At 36.3% G+C, this 18,266-nt stretch overlaps 1 protein-coding gene across 6 annotated transcripts in view; it reads right to left on the bottom strand.

Annotated features, from left to right (window-relative positions):
- The window catches only part of C9H8orf34 (chromosome 9 C8orf34 homolog), a 337,664-nt gene that overhangs the window by 245,169 nt on the left and 74,229 nt on the right, over positions 1-18,266 (bottom strand). For all 6 annotated transcript variants that reach the window (XM_069600208.1, XM_069600210.1, XM_069600209.1 and 3 more), the window contains one exon: positions 4,105-4,233. In XM_069600208.1, the coding sequence (XP_069456309.1) occupies positions 4,105-4,233 (129 nt within the window). The remainder of the gene's footprint in view (positions 1-4,104; positions 4,234-18,266) is intronic.

Below are 18,266 nucleotides of genomic sequence, written 5' to 3'. Positions count from 1 at the left end.
TTGGAGAAAGAAATGGCAACCCACTCCAGTGTTCTTGCCTGGAGAATCCCAGGGACAGAGGAGCCTGGTGGGCTGCCGTCTATGGGGTCGCACAGAGTCAGACACAACTGAAGTGACTTAGCAGCAGCAGCAGGTTAATATTGTATTAAAATTAATTTTACAGGTTTCTTTTTTGCTTTTTTGTAATGTGCCTATTTTAAACATATAAAATCCCATGTGTGGCTCATGTTACATATCTGTTTGGCAAGGCTCAGCTGAAGTATGTTATTGGCTGTCAGGGATAAATAGCAATAACACTAATAATACCTGTGGCAGGCAGAAATCTAGGACGGCTCCCAAGATACACCCCTGGGCGGTCTTTTCCCTTTGAGTCTGCATGGTGGAACCACTGAAGATGAAAGGGTATCTCTCTCTTGGCTTAGTTACTAAACAGCAGACTGAGTAAATCAGAAGTAAATCCTGGTGGTCCTGACCTAATCAGATAAGCCCTTTAAAAGACGGCAAAGCTTCAGAGAGGTGCTCCCCAGTGGCCTCAAGGAAGAAACAGTTCATTGTTGTTGTTGTGAGAGGAGGAGACCACAAGGGAAGGACCTGGGAATGAGCTGAGAACACTCCTGGCCAATAGCCAATGAGGAAAAAAAGGGGTCTCAGTGTTGCAACAGCAAGCGCTGAATTGGACCAACAGTGTGAATAAGCTTAGAAGACCCAAGTCCAGGAGTAATCCCAGCCCCAACCAGCACCTTAATTTCAGCTTGCCCAGACCCTGAGCAGAGGACCCAATTAACCTGCACTCAAACTCCCAAAACACAAAAATAGTAAGATAATAAATTTTTACTTTTTAAAGGTACTAAGTTTCTGGTAATCTGTTATATAATAATAGAAATGGAATATTATATCTAATGTTTGTGCTGTATGTGCTGTATGTGCTGTGCTTAATCAGTCAGTCATGTTCAACTCTTTGCGACCCCATGGACCGTAGCCCACCAGGCTCCTCTGTCCATGGAATTATCCAGGCAAGAATACTGGAGTGGGTTGCCATGCTCTCCTCCATGGGATCTTCCCAACCCAGGAATCGAACCCAGGTCTCCCACATTGCAGGCAGATTCTTTACCATCTGAGCCAGCAGGGAAGCCCAAGAATACTGGAGTAGGTAGCCTATCCCTTCTCCAAGGGAATCTTCCTGACCCAGGAATCAAACCAGGGTCTCCTGCATTGTAGGCAAATTCTTTACCAGCTTACCTACCAGGAAAGCCCCCTATATAATGTTTAATTGGCAGTTATATCTAATGTTTAATTGGCAGTTATTTCATACCAGGCACAATATTAAACACTTTAGACACAAAATCTCATGTGATTTTCATAAAACCTTCAGAAATAGTACCGTGATTATTCCAACTTTACAGTAAAGGTGACAGAAACATAGTAAGGTTTATTCTCAAGGTCATGAAGCTAATAATTGGTAGCATTCCAGGCCACTGAAACTATTCTAACATATCTACCTTGAGGTAAGGAACACAGCACGAAGAGGGTCACAGGTCATGTCTGACTGTAAGATAAAGCATTATGCTGAAAGGTTTGCAAAAAGCCAGAAAAAGAGCATGGTACATTTGCAAACTGGAGAGAATTTCAAATCTTTCCTGTTATTATTTGAAAGAGCAAGAGAGAGAGAAGGAAGGAGGGGGGTTGCATTTAAGTCTGTATAAGCTGACAGCTGTAGAGATGAGATAATTCTAGTATTTTGAGGGATATAAACAATTTTTTACTGTCAATCTCTACTAATAACAAATACTTTAAATAATGTATTATCTTTTAGGAAGTAAAACTTGGATAAAGCAAAGACCAGCCTTGCCAGAGAGAATTCTATCAGAGCCTGTATGAAAATTAGGCACTCACTAAAAACTTCCAATCTTTCCTGTGGTACAGGAAAACAGTTCACGATAATAAGACAATGAACATTCCTTTTGACCATAACTGGAGGAAAGATTCCATTCCCTAAGTCTTCCTATTAAATAAAACAATGGTTAATAAAGTCACCACTCTTTTAGAGAAAGAGTTATCAAGTTAGTCTGTTATAAAAGTCAAACAAGATCAAACAGGAATGAATTGACATCTAGCTTCAGGAAGATGGATGAACAGTTTGAGATTAAATAGTTCAATTCTGGGCAGCAAGATCACTAAATAAACATTGTGCTCATGCGTGCTCCCTCATGTCCAAATCTCTGCAGCCCCTCAGACTGTAACCCACTAGGCTCCTCAGTCCATGGACTTTCCCAGGCAAGAATACTGGAGTGAGTTGCCATTTCCTTCCCCAGGGGATCTTCCTGACCCAGGGATCAAACCCACAACTCCTTCATCGTCTGCACTGCAGGCATACTCTTGACCACTGAGCCACCGGGGATATTTCTACTAATTTACAATGATCATCTCAGGTGAACTGATAACCGAATAGTTAGACACATGTTGGACCTAAGACAAGAAGTTAATATTAAATCTCAGATAGCAAAAATCATAGAAACTCAAGTCATCCAATAAAGTAGGCTTTTGTTCCAAAAGAGACTCAGAAACTTACCCAGAGAAATAAGCAACCTCACCCTGCGTGACCAACTGCTCCCTTACCCCACATAAACATCAGCATTACTGCTACAAAAAACAGAGCCCCTTTATAATGATCAAGTGACACCAAAAGCGCGCACACACACACACACACACACACACACACACTAAAGCCTCTGACATATTAATGGATAAGGTTCTTTTCATGAACATAATAATTAGCTGAAAACTCATTTTATCATTATTTGGTCCAAAAGTAAACCTAGCCAAAAACAGGATTTTCTTGAATCTCAACCAAAGAGTTCCTACTAATGGCAAAATTATGAGAATCTATCAGAAGCCAAGTTAACATTGAGACAGGCTTACTATACAAAGGTTAAATAAAAAACCTAGTGGCTCTAATTAATTATAAATTAAGAAGTATGAAAAAGCTAAATCTTTCTAAAAAAAACATAAAACAGTATACAAATACATAATTACAGTATAGCATAATATATAAACACATAGATATTTATATAAACAATTCTCCCAAAATATGCTAAGGGAAATTTTTAACTTGGAAAAATATCAAGAAACTAGTAACACTGCTATTTTAAAAAACAGACTGATCCTAAACATAATCTATTAGAATTTACTAGTATTCTACTTTAATATGAATCTTTAACATGATATCATACCAAAAGAAAATTTTAGTGAGACTATAGCATTAATATGTTTCCAGAGATGCCCAATTTTTAATATTGAAATATATTTAAGAACCAGAGAAAGACAGAAATACTTTGAACTTCCTACAAAAACTGCAAAGTGTATACATACATATATATTTACATACAAATATATACTTTATGTATATACTATACTATATATATAGAATGCATTGATCAAATCAAATATTTGTCTATCTGAAATATATCATTTTAAACATTCCCACCCATCAGAAGAAGGAGATGGAACCATGTCTTCCTGATCTGGAGATGAGAGGACCAAGGCTCATACAGGTTTAATGATAGGTTAATGATTTATCTAAGGTTATTAACCTCATAGAAGGCAAAACTTCTAACTCAGGCCCTTGGATTACAGATCGCTGCTTTTATAAAAAGGTATATTGCTAGGTTCTGAGAGAATTCTGAGAAGAATCTGGCCCAGTCACTATTAAGAAGTTTAGAGACATCAAAAACTAATGGAAGCAACAGGTTTGTGCATTAACTGAGATGACACATAATAACAGGGTTCAAAAGAGAAGAATGAATATGATGCCATTAGGTTTACAGTTGACCTGGGTAATGAACAGAGGCCGTGGAGGGAGATTGGAATCAAACAGCCATTGTGGGGAGGGATCTATAGCTCTTTCTACTCTATATAACCGGTCTTCCCATGAATCCATGTAACACACATGATCAGTCCTCAAATCCAATCTCATGCTCTAGAACTCTGCAGGCTCTCAAGAAATTATAATGAGGATGTTGGAAGTAGGTTATTGGTAATGGTAATGAATGTTTCTACTTTCATATTGGTTAGGAATTCCAATTACAATCAAGTAAATGAACTTACTTCGAGAGAGATTCTCAAGGGCTTTTCCCAGTTTCTTGCTCTCTTGAAGGATGTGGTTCAATTCATCAAAATCACGGCTTTCTGGTTTAGTCCGCCAGTTCCACTTAGGATGATCTACTGACCTTGGCACTATGTTTAAAAAAAATGATTACTTCATAAGCATGCTACAGAAAGATAAAAACTTACTATTCATCATTATGTGAAAGATTGTCTCAAGATCAGTGCACAGAATAAAAATGGTTTTTGGAAATAGTTCTCTTGTGAGCAAACAGAAGGGAAGTTATGAGGCTGGATTTTAAGAAATGTTTTAACTAAACAAGTAAAGGAAGTGTGACAGTGTTTATAGAAAAAAGAAAATTCAGGTACTGATTTAACACTAGTAATTCATATAAATTAGGGAACAACACAAGCAAAGTATATATTATATTATGTTTTAGCAACTTAAAAAATAACTGCTACCTTCTTCATGAGCAATTTGTTAAATGATTTTAAGACATTCTTGCTGTCTTCTGATAAAACAAGACTGCATACTTATATTTACCTTCACTTTCCCTCAAATTCTCACTAAAATTATATTATGGTATTTTTCTTTTGTCAAAGAATTGGTTAAACAAAGAGAGAAGACAATACATTTCTTAAGGAAGATGCAAAATGAATTGATGAGTGATAAGTGGATTTAAAAAGATAGAGAAAACTGAAACCTAGGCCTTGAAGATAGAGATGTCAAAAAAGTGGACATTTCATACCATTTAAACGTTAAAGTATCAATCAAGGAGGACCAATGCCAAAATAATAAGAATAGAAAAACATAACTGCCTTCCAGATTAGAAGGATCCATTAAATGTTCAGTATAATGCAAGGCTGTGCTGTGCTTAGTCACTTAGTCATGTCCGACTCTTTGTGACCCCATGGACTGTAGCCCGCCAGGCCATGAAATTCTCTAGGCAAGAATACTGAAGTGGGTAACCTTTACCTTCTCCAGGGATCGTCCCAACCCAGGGAAAAAAACTGAGGTCTCCCACTTTGCAGGCAGATTCTTTACCATCTGAGCCACCAGGGAAGCCCAAGAATAGTGGAGTGGGTAGCCTATCCCTTCTCCAGGGAATCTTCCCAACCCAGGAATTGAACCATTGTCTCCTGAATTGTAGGTGGATTCTTTACCAGCTGAGCTGCCAGGGAAGCCCATAATTCAAGGCACATTATCACAAAATTTTACAACAGTGGTAATAAAGAAAACATCTTTAAAAGCTTTCAGAGACAAAAATAGCAAATCAAATTGTCATCTGATTTCTCAGCAGCAATGCTTGGCCCCAAAAGACACAGGAGAAGTTCCTTCAAAATTTTAACTGAAGATTACTTCTAACTTAGAATTTTATTTATTTGTTTAACTTAGAATTTTATACCCAACTAAAATGGGCTTCCCTGGTGGCTCAGAGGGTAAAGCATCTGCCCACAATGTGGGAAACCTGGATTTGATCCATGAGTTGGAAAGATCCCCTCGAGAAGGAAATAGCAACCCACTCCAGTATTCCTGCTTGGAGAATCCCAGGGATGGAGAAGCCTGGTAGGCTACAGTCCATGAGGTCACAAAGGGTCAGACACAGCTGAGTGACTTCACTTTACACTTTAAGGGTCAATCGGGTTTCCTAGGTGGTGCTAGTGGTAAAGAACCCACTTGGCAATGCAGGAGACATAGAAGACGAGAGTTCGATCCCTGGGTCAAGAAATCCCCTGGAGGAGGGCATGGCAACCAACTCTGGTATTCTTGCCTGGAGAATCCCATGGACAGAGGAGCCTAGAGGGCTACAGTCCATAAGTCTGTGGAGTCAGACACGACTGAAGCGACCTGGCGCACAGCACAAGGAGTCAGTCAAGATACTTGTAAGGACTCAGAAAATGTACCTGGCAAGCACTCTCAGAAAGTTCCTAGTGTGAGGTGCTCCACCAAAATAAACAAGTAAACCCCAAACTGGAAAGACTTGAGATTCAGGAAACATAATCCCCCATAAGAAGAATGAAAACGTAAGCCTCAGGATGACAGTAAACAATGGTCTCAGCAGACAGCTGAGAAAAAGGAAACTAAGGAGTTAAGACTGGAGCAAGAGAACAAAGGACCACAGGAGAGAAGTCTCTAAGACTTTTTAAATGAAATAAAGTATAAAATGTAAACTAAAGTAAGATAGAAGAACATGATGTGTTTTAGTTATTGAGAGTGTTGACATTTTAAGGCACGTTTTGGTGAAGCATTAGTGAAAAGCAAAGCAAGCAGAAAACAACCCAATTATTGATTCTAGAAACAAAATAAAAGTTGGCTTTCCTACGATTCTACTATGAAAAAGGATAATTAACACAATAATAAAAATATCAGTGCAGAGTCTACATCATTTGAAATATCTGCCTGCCTGTACTGTGAGAATGTGATGGGCCTTGGGAATAAAGCACAATGTCTTAGAAGAGATCAAGAGATGATGCTTCAAATTTAAAAGCTAAAAGAGAACTATGCAAGTATCTTCTATGTTTAGATATATAGATCTGAGTACCAAAAGAAACATCTAAGAGTTAAAAATGGGTCCACATTGGAAGCAGAACAGGAAGAACAGAAGGACACTTGCTTTATGGCATTAGTTTGCTCTTTATACCACATATGTCTATGTTCGATAAAAATAAAATAATTTAAAAATATTTACATGGTAAGGCTATAGGAAAAATACTCTCAACCTACTGAAAAATTTTTTCAGCCACCTTTTTAGAAGTAATTCAGAAATATTTATTGCAATAGAATATATACTGACCCTCTGACTCAGCAATCTTATTTCTGACAAATTATAATACATAAATGAAAACTCTCATAGTTATATATATATGTACAAAGGTTTATTTTATCATAAAGTGCATGACAATTGTTTATTTCACCAAAGAGTTAATGGTTGTAAAACTCTGCAAATAATCTATAAAACTAAATGTACTTCACAGGGAAATAAATTATGGCATATTTACACTATGGTATAGGTATATACTTATGAAAATGTATAACACAGATCTAAGTTAATTGCATGGAGATACATCCATAATACATTTTAAAACAATAAAAACAAGTTGCTTAGGAATGTGTACAGTTTAAAGCCAGTTTCATAAAGCAAATCAACTCCCACATATTTTATGTTAGTTTATACAAAGAAAAGGATGTAAAAGAATGTAAATTGCTTCAAAGGATGTGAAAAGATACAAACTATTTCCAAGGGAGTAGAATAGGAAATGGCTGATGGGAGAGGATCTATCTTTCTACGTTTGTATTTTTTTCATTGTCATTATAAGCAATATCTAAAGATTTATTTAAATTAAAGAAGTCATGACTTCTTTAATTTAAATACATTTAAACTAAAAACATGCATGTGCCTCCTGTGTTTCTTTGTTTAAGGGACTCTGGGATGGAGACGTCAGCTGACATCAGCACCCCAGTTTTCAAGCAGTGGAGAGGGGAAGCAGCGATTGTGATCAATGGTTCTCGAAAACACCTTCAAGCATACACCTATTACCCCACAGGCAATACCCCAGGAGTTCCCAGGGGACAAGCTCAGGCACAGGGAAGAGAAACTCCGAAGAGGAGGCAGAGAAAACTGTACTTGTACCAGATCCTTCAAAACACTTACTGGTACTTTTGTTAGCCTTTTTAAAAGTAATTTATCTAATCTGCATCATTATATTATCTAACTTTTCTGAAAATTACCATATCCTATCAAGATATCTTCAAATAAAAAAATAAGAACATAGTCTTTAAAAAAAAAAATCAGTCCCAATCAACCTCCCCAGATAATCATGAGACATGCCCCGCTGCCCACCCCAGCAGACTTTGCAGAACACCACCTGAATGCCCTCTTGGGCAAATTGAGATGAGACCAGCAGAACTGCGCAGCCAATTTGCTGAACCCTGAGAAACTATAATTTGTTGTTTAAGGCCATGGAGTTTGGGGAGGTTATATGCAGCACTGTAGAGAAATGATACGACATCCAAGCTCTATCCCTCAGGAACTGTCAAGAGAAACTAAGACAAATTTCTTTCTGTATTTCTGTAGCTTGGGACAAATGTGCTACATTTGTGATATTCAGTTTATCATGGGATCCAAATCTAGGACAAGGAAGGCCACAGGATAATCACTGTCTAATCAACTACACTGGATGATTTCAGAAGATGTTTTGAAATAACTAACGGAAGATGATTTGGGAGTCATCAGCCCAGTTTACAGACTCAAGGTGAGAATCTCTTAAGGTTTCTGATGAATTAAAAACCTTGCTTAGGTAATACTTAGTACTAAAACTCAGGGCTACAGTTTAAATATATTGTCTAAAAAATGTCCTCAGGAGAAATGGATAATAATAGAATGGTATAAACAACTGAATATTAATATGATCCATATGAGGTGAAACAATCTGAGATTAGGGACAGCCTATAATTATCCCTGAGATAAAACACATCCCCAGAGCACAGCAGGAACCCATCCACAGCACCATATAAATGGTCATGCTCCATTCATTCATAAAGAGGTTACTACTTCACAAACAGCCTACTGTATACTGAGCAGGGCCTATTTTGAACAACATTAATCAAATCAAAATTAATTAAACCCTGATATCTCCACCAATAGTTTCTATCTGTGGGTCAAATAATAAATTTACTATTTCCTCCAAATGACTTGATATATTATTTATCCATTTCTTTTGAACCAAAATAATTTCAATTATTTAGATCTTTTAACTCTGTTTTCTAAAAGTTTAGTAAATGCTAGTATTCTTTCCTGAAAGTTCCTCCCAAGTACTTTACCTTCACTTATGTCAGGAGATTTCCCAGTACTATAGTTATGATGTACCTAAAGTAGATTATAGTGAATTTATTATTTCCTGTCTCTTGCCTTCTGCATTTCCATACTATGATTTTTTAGACATTGCATTGCCACATTAATTCTCTTGTATCTATGCAATTTATGTTTTCTACACAGATGTATGCTTCCCTGGTGGCTCAGAGGTTAAAGCATCTGCCTCCAATGTGGGAGACCCGGGTTCGATCCCTGGGTTGGGAAGATCCCCTGGAGAAGGAAATGGCAATCCACTCCAGTATTCTTGCCTGGAGAATCCCATGGACGGAGAAGCCTAGTAGGTTACAGTCCACGGGGTGGCAGTCAGACATGACTGAGCGACTTCACCTCACCTCACACAGATGTATAGTCTTTTCGTTTTTTTCCTAAAATTTTAACAAATATACAGCTATTCCTCTTTGAGTATGCTGTGCTAAATGAAACACTGAAAAAATGAGAAATCTCTGACAAATACAACAGCATAAATAAAAATACTGAGAACTGGTTCTAGTTTTTGGTTTTAACTGAAGTTAATGTACTTACCTCAATTTTTTCATCTGGATCACAAATTTGAAATGGCTATTAAAGAATCAGTATACACTATCATGCATAGGGAATTGATAAATAAATGTTTTTCTGGCCCCTTCTGCCAAGACTCCACTGACCATCCTCAACCATTCTATCAGAAAGCACCACTAACAGTAGAGATGCTTCAAGCACATAGGAAAAACTTCAGTGAACTCTCTTTGTCATATTTTCCTTCAGTTGTGACAATTCACAATTGAAAATTAAAACCATAATATTATCTTGCAGATCTTTGTACCTATGCTAGCTTGTATTGTGTCACATGCTCATTTTTTGTTACCTGAAAATGCACAGCTTCTAAACTGTTTCATTTGTATAGCACAAAACACTGTCCTAGGTTCTAGGAGTAAACCAGTGTGAATAAATAAAATTCCCAGTACTCATGGAGATGACATTCTATTCAAGCTCACAGTCTACTGCATAGGATAACAGGTTACTGTGTTCCTTATAAAACTGGCCTTAAATAATATACAGTATATATTTTAAAATAAGTTTTAGCAATAAAGATCTTCTGTAATGAATGTTAATGATATTTATCTCATATGAAATCTTTGCCATCCATGGGATTTTCCAGGCAAGAATACTGGAGTGGGCTGCCATTTCCTTCTCCAGAGGATCTTCCCAACCCAGCAATTGAACCTGGGTCTCCTGCATTGCAGACAGACACTTTACCGTCTGAGCCACCAGGGAAGCCCATGATGTGAAAGTTAGTAACTGTTAATACAGTCTTTTTTTGTTTTATTATTGTCTTTGTTCTTTTAAGAACAGTCACTTAGAAAAATTTTATACTTATTACACAAATATTTCTGTCAAGTAATACTTCAACTAAGAAAATATCTTTTTATTTTGAAAGTCTCTTTTTCAGTTTTGTTTTAAGGTAAGAATTGTAAAATTTTATCAAATACATTCAAATATTATTTGAGATGTCATATGACTTTTCTTTATCAATTTGTATATTGTACCAACATACACATAATGGTAGTCCCAAAAGGAGAAGAAAGAACATTTGAAGAAATAATGCTTGAAAGATATTCCATGAAAACATTAATGAAAAAGAGTAGGGGTGGCTATGCTAATATCAGACAAAATAGACTTTAAAACAAAACTTGTTAAAGAAGAGGACAAAGAATATTACATATTGGTAAAATGGTCAACCAATCAAGATTCAACAATTACTTAACATATACACATTTAACAGCAGATCCCTCAAACACATGAATCAAACACTGATATAACTGATGGTATAGAATTCTACAATAATAGCTGGAAACTCTAATACTTCCGTGTCAATAATGCATAGAAAAAATCTAAACAGTCAATAAGAAAACAGAGCACTTGAACAACACTATAAATCAATTAGGCCTAATAGACAAATAGAGAACAATACAAAGACTAACAGTCATACGTATCTTTCTTCCAAGCGCATGTGGAACAATCTCTAGTATAGACCATATATATGTCAGGTCACAAAATAAGTCAAAATGTATAGACTACAGTAAAAGTGGTTTCTCAGATGCGAATTTGCAATTGTAAAGCCCACAATAAAAAGAAAGAAACATCTTATATCAATAACTGACCTTTATACCTTAAAGAAGTAGAAAAGAATAGAAAACTAAACTAAACCTAGCAGAATGACATAAATAATAAATATTAAAACAGATAGGTGAAGTAGAGGATTCAAATGTAACAGAAATAAATCAACAAAACCAAAAGTTGAATCTCAAGAAAGAGCTTAAAAATTAACAAACCTTTAGCTAGATTCACTAAGAAAAAAGGGAGAAGATTCAAATTATTAAAATCAGAAATGTAACCAAGACATTACTACAGACTTTACAGAACTGTTTTTAAAAAGAATTAGAATGTTATGAATATTTAATGCCAATAAATTACACATGAAATGGAAAAATTCATTGGTGAATTCTACCAAACATTTAAAAAACTGACATCAATTCTTCTCAAACACTTCCAAAAAAATGTAAAAGGAGGGAATGCATCTAAACTCATTCTATAAAGCCAGCATTTCCCTGACACAGAAGACAAGAACATAATACTAAAACAATACAGCAGCATCTCTTCTGAAAATAGATCCAAAAATGCTCAACAAAATAGCAACATATCAAATTCAGCAGTATAATAAAAGGATTATGGAAATACAAAATAGTCAAAGCAATCTTGAGAAAGAAAAATGAAGCTGGAGGAATCAGGCCCCTGGACTTCAGATTATACATTGAAGCTGTAGTAATCAATAGTAAGATACTGGCACAAAAACAGAAATATACATCAATGGAACAAGATAGAAAGCCCAGAAGTGCACCTATGGTTAATTAATTTACAACAAGGTAGATAAGACTGTATTATACAATGGAGAAAAGACAGTCTCTTCAATTAGTGGTGCTGGAAAAACTGGAGAGCTCCATGTAAAAGAATGAAATTAGAACATTCTCTAACACAAAAGCAAATTCAAAATGGATTAAATACCCAAGTATAAGGCCAGATACTATAAAACTCTTAGAGGAAAACAGGCAGAACACTCTTTCACATAAAGTGCAGCAGTATCTTTTTGGATGCATCTCCTATTCTAATGAAAATAAAAATAAAAATTTTTTAATGGGACCTAATTCAACTTAAAAGGTTTTGCACAGCAAAGACAAACCCACAGCAAACATTATCCTCAATGGTGAAAAATTGAAAGCATTTCCCCTAAAGTCAGGAACAAGACAAGGGTGCCCACTTTCACTGCTACTATTCAACATAGTTCTAGAAGTTTTTGCCACAGCAATCAGAGCAGAAAAAGAAATAAAAGGAATCCAAATTGGAAATGAAGAAGTAAAACTCTCACTGTTTGCAGATGACATGATCCTCTACATAGAAAACCCTAAAGACTCCACCAGAAAATTACTAGAGCTAATCAATGAATATAGTAAAGTTGCAGGATATAAAATCAACACACAGAAATCCCTTGCATTCCTATGCACTAATAATGAGAAAGTAGAAAAAGAAATTAAGGAAACGATTCCATTCACCATTGCAACGAAAAGAATAAAATACTGAGGAATATATCTACCTAAAGAAACTAAAGACCTATATATAGAAAACTATAAAACACTGATGAAAGAAATCAAACAGGACACTAATAGATGGAGAAATATACCATGTTCATGGATTGGAAGAATCAATATAGTGAAAATAAGTATACTACCCAAAGGAATCTACAGATTCAATGCAATCCCTATCAAGCTATCAGTGGTATTTTTCACAGAGCTAGAACAAATAATTTCACAATTTGTATGGAAATACAAAAAACCTTGAATAGCCAAAGTAATCTTGAGAAAGAAGAATGGAACTGGAAGAATCAACTTGCCTGACTTCATGCTCTACTACAAAGCCACAGTCATCAAGACAGTATGGTACTGGCAGAAAGACAGAAATATAGATCAACAGAACAAAAGAGAAAGCACAGAGATAAATCCACACACATATGAACACCTTATCTTCAACAAAGGAGGCAAGAATATACAATGGAGTAAAGACAATCTCTTTAACAAGTGGTGCTGAGAAAACTGGTCAACCACTTGTAAAAGAATGAAACTAGATCACTTTCTAACACCATACACAAAAATAAACTCAAAATGGATTAAAGATCTAAACATAAGACCAGAAACTATAAAACTCCTAGAGGAGAACATAGGCAAAACACTCTTCGACATAAATCACAGCAGGATCCTCTATGACCCACCTCCCAGGATACTGCAAATAAAAGCAAAAATAAACAAATGGGATCTAATTAAAATTAAAAGCTTCTGCACAACAAAAAAAACTATAAGCAAGGTGAAAAGACAGCCTTCTGAATGGGAGAAAATAATAGCAAATGAAGCAACTGACAAACAACTAATCGCAAAACTATACAAGCAACTTATGCAGCTCAAGTCCAGAAAAATAAATGAACCAATCAAAAAATGGGCCAAAGAACTAAATAGACATTTCTCCAAAGAAGACATATGGATGGCTAACACATGAAAAGATGCTCAACATCACTCATTATCAGAGAAATGCAAATCAAAACCACAATGAAGTACCATTTCACACCAGTCAGAATGGCTGCAATCCAAAAGTCTACAAGCAATAAATGCTGGAGAGGGTGTGGAGAAAAGGGAACCCTCTTACACTGTTGGGGGGAATGCAAACTAGTACAGCCACTATGGAAAACAGTGTGGAGATTCCTTAAAAAATTGCAAATAGAACTGCCTTATGACTCAGCAATCCCACTGCTGGGCATACACACTGAGGAAACCAGAATTGAAAGAGACACATGTACCCCAATGTTCATCGCAGCACTGTTTATAATAGCCAGGACATGGAAGCCACCTAGATGTCCATCAGCAGATGAATGGATAAGAAAGCTGTGGTACATATACACAATGGAGTATTACTTAGCCATTAAAAAGAATACATTTGAGTCAGTTCTAATGAGGTGGATGAAACTGGAGCCTATTATACAGAGTGAAGTAAGCCAGAAAGAAAAACACCAATACAGTATACTAACACATATACATGGAATTTAGAAAGATGGTAATGATAACCCTCTATGCAAGACAGCAAAAGAGACACAGATGTATAGAATGGACTTTTGGACTCTGTGGGAGAGGGCGAGGGTGGGATGATTTGGGAGAATGGCATTGAAATATGTATACCATCAGGTAAGAAACGAATTGCCAGTCTATGTTCGATACAGGATACAGGATGCTTGGGGCTGGTGCACGGGGGTGATCCAGAGAGATGATATGGGGTGGGAGGTGGGAGGGGGGTTCAGGATTGGGAACTCATGTACACCTGTGGTGGATTCATGTCAATGTATGGCAAAACTAATACAGTATTATAAAGCAAAATAAAGTAAAAAAGAAAGAAACATACACACACAAAAATTAAAAAAGGAAACCATAAAAAAATGAAACAACAACCCACAGAATGGGAGAAAATATATGCAAATGAAGCAACTGACAAGGGATTAATCTCTAAGCTATACAAACAGCTCATGACAATATCAAAAAAACAAATAACTCAATTAAACAACGGGCAGAAGATCTAAGGAAGACATACAGATGGCCAAAAAAGCATATGAAAAGATGCTCAACATTGCTAATTATTACAGAAATGCCAATTAAAACTACAATGAGGTATCACCTCACAGTGGTCACAATGGCCATCATCAAAAAGTCTACAAACAACAAATGCGGGAGATGGTTTTGAGAAAAGGGAAACCTTTCACACTGTTGGTGGGAATGTAAATTGGTAAAACCACTATGGAGAAGAGTATGGATATTCCTTTAAAAACTCAAAATAGAGCTGCCACGCAATATAGCATTCCCACTCCTGGGAATATATCCAGTGAAAATCATAATTTGAAAAGATACATGCACTCCAATGTTCACTGCAGCACTACAGTAGCCAAGACATGGAGTTAACCTAAATATCCATCCACAGAAGAATGGATAAAGAAGGTATAGTATGTATATACAATGGGATATTTCTCAGTCATAAAAAAGAATGAAATAACGCAAAGAGTTGGACACAACTGAGCGACTGAACCAACTGAACTGACTGAATGCCATTTGCAGCCAACGTGGATGGATCTAGACATGATCATAATAAATGCTGTAAGTTAGAGAAAGACATATGTAGTATGATATCACATATTTGGAATCTAAAAAGATGATATGAATGAACTTATTTATAAAATAGAAACAGCCTCACAGATTTGGAAAACAAACTTATGGTTACCAAAGGGGAAAGGTTGGGGGGAGGGGATAATTAGGAGTTTGGGATTAATATATACACACTATTACATAGAAAATAGATAATCAACAGGGACCTAATGTATAGTACAAGAAACTCTACTCAATATTCTGTAATAACCTATATAGGAAAAGAATCTGAAAAAGAATGGATATATGTAGATGTATAACTGAATCACTTTCCCATATACCTAAAACTAATACAACATTGTAAATAAACTATACTCCAATGTCAAATAAAAATTGTATTTTAAAAGTATTTATAAGCTGTTACCATGCAATAAAAACTAAAACTAATAAATGAACTCATTAAAAAAGGTTAAACATCATTACAAAGTGGGATTTATCTCATGAATATAAAAGTTAACATAAGAAAATTAATCAATGCAATAATTGTGTTAACAGAATGAATTTTAAAATACACCATTATTTTGACTGATAGAGAAAAGGCTTTTGACAAAATTCAATATTCTATCATAATAAAAACTCCCACTAAATGAGTAGAAAGGAAGTTCTTCAATATGATAAAAGAAACTCATAGCTAACGTCATGTAGATTAGTAAAATAATGAAAGTTTTCCCCTTAAGATGAGGAACAAGAAAGGATAGTGGCTTTCATCACTGACCTTCAACACTATTAAATTTCTAGCCTGAGCAAGTAGGCAAGAAGACAAAATAAATAGCATCAAAATTGGAAAATGAAAAATAAAACTAACTCTACTTGCAGATAAAAAGAATAGCAACTTACTTGAAAAAATGAACAAAAACTTCAATAGACATTTCTCCAAGGAATCTATACATACAGCCAAGAAGAACATGAAAGGACATGCAATATCATTAGTTGTTATAGAAATGTAAGTCAAAACGAGGTAACACTTCACACCCACTTGTATGATATAATATTTTTGTTATAAATAGAAAGTAACAACTGTTGGTGAGACTGTGGAGAAACCAAAAACCTTTATATTGCTGATGGGAATGTAAAATAGTACAGCCTCAATAAAATACAACTGCAATTCTTCTCCAGTTAAAACATACAATGTGACCCAGCATTTCCACTTCAAAGTATATCCTCAAAATCATGGATCATGAGTATTCAAACGAGCGAAAAGGGGATGACAAAGGATGAGATGGTTGGATGGCATCACTGACTCAATGGACTTGAGTGTGAGTAAACTCCAGGAATTAGTGGTGGACAGGGAAGCCTGGCGTGCTGTAGTCCATGGGGTTGCAGAGTCAGACACGACTGAGCAACTGAACTGAACTGAACTGAGTGACTAACACGTTCATCTTAACAGAATCATATGATGTGTGATCTTCCTGTGATTGACTTAGTTTACCTAGTGTAATATTTTCAGGTTCATTCCCATTGCAGCAGGTAATAGAACTTCATTCCTTTTTGTGGTTGAATCATATTCCATTGTATAGATAGACTACTTTCTGTTTATTCATCCATTTATTTTAGGATATTTTGGTTTTTCTACATTTTGCTATCATGAATAGAAAGTAGTCTATCTATACAATGGAATATGATTCAACCACAAAAAGGAATGAAGTTCTATTACCTGCTGCAATGGGAATGAACCTGAAAATATTACACTAGGTAAACTAAGTCAATCACAGGAAGATCACACATCATATGATTCTGTTAAGATGAACGTGTTAGTCACTCAGTTCAGTTCAGTTCAGTTGCTCAGTCGTGTCTGACTCTGCAACCCCATGGACTACAGCACGCCAGACTTCCCTGTCCACCACCAATTCCCGGAGTTTACTCAAACTCAAGTCCATTGAGTCAGTGATGCCATCCAACCATCTCATCATCTGTCATCCCCTTTTCGCTCAGTCGTGTCCAATTCTTTGTGCCAGGCTCCTCTGTCCATGGGATTTCCCAAGCAAAAATACTGGAGTGGGTTGCCATTCCCTTCTCCAGGGGATCTTCCTGACCCAGGGGTCAAACTCAGATGTCCCCACATTGAAGGCAGATTCTTTACAGCCTCAGCCAATCAAAACAGGCAAATTCATAGAGAAAGCAAGTTTCCAGGGACTGGGAGGAGGTAGAAATATTAAGTAACTGTTTCAGTTTCCTTTTCTGAGGTGAAATGTTTTGGTAAGAAAGAGGTTATGGTAGCACACTATTTGAATGTACTAAATGCCATGTGAATTGCACAATTTAAAATGCTTAATTTTTGTTATTTTAACCTAAAAAAATGTATTTTTGAGTGATTTGTTATGAAGCCATGGTAACTAGAATGTCTCTGAAACTATTTTGGCTTTCCAAGGTCACAATGTTACACTTGTATGTTTTATTTTAGACATTTCATTGTTCTTGTTTCCATCTGTAGGTCTATGACCCATCTCAGATTGATTTTCAGCATGAATTAAGGTACAAATCAATGAGTGTATTTTTCCATATGAATATCCAATGTTGCAGAGAAGGCAATGGCACCCCACTCCAGTACTTTTGCCTAGATAATCCCATGGATGGAGGAGCCTGGTAGGCTGCAGTCCATGGGGTCACTAGAGTCAGGCATGACTGAGCGAGTTCACTTTCACTTTTCACTTTCATGTATTGGAGAAGGAAATGGCAACCCACTCCAGTGTTCTTGCCTGGAGAATCCCAGGGATGGGGGAGCCTGGTGGGCTGCTGTCTATGGGGTCGCACAGAGTCGGACACGACTGAAGCAACTTAGCAGCAGCATCCGATGTTGAAGGGACTGTTTCTTTTCTTACTAGCTTAGATGTCCTTGTGAAAAACCATTTGACTGCATATGTAGATTCTTTTTTTAAACTTTTTATTAAGGTCAATTGATCTATTTTTCCATCCTTTCTCCAAAATCACACGGTCTTGATAACTACAGTTTTATAAAAAGACTTGAAGCCAGGCAGGGTAAATTCTCCAAGCTAGTTCATGTTTTTCAAGGCTGCTTTAGAAAATC

The sequence above is a fragment of the Ovis canadensis genome, chromosome 9 (assembly GCF_042477335.2).
Source record: "Ovis canadensis isolate MfBH-ARS-UI-01 breed Bighorn chromosome 9, ARS-UI_OviCan_v2, whole genome shotgun sequence".
NCBI classification, from domain to species: Eukaryota; Metazoa; Chordata; class Mammalia; order Artiodactyla; family Bovidae; genus Ovis; species Ovis canadensis.
The sequence above is the reverse complement of the archived record's forward strand: the minus strand, read 5'-3'. Positions and strand labels throughout refer to the sequence as shown.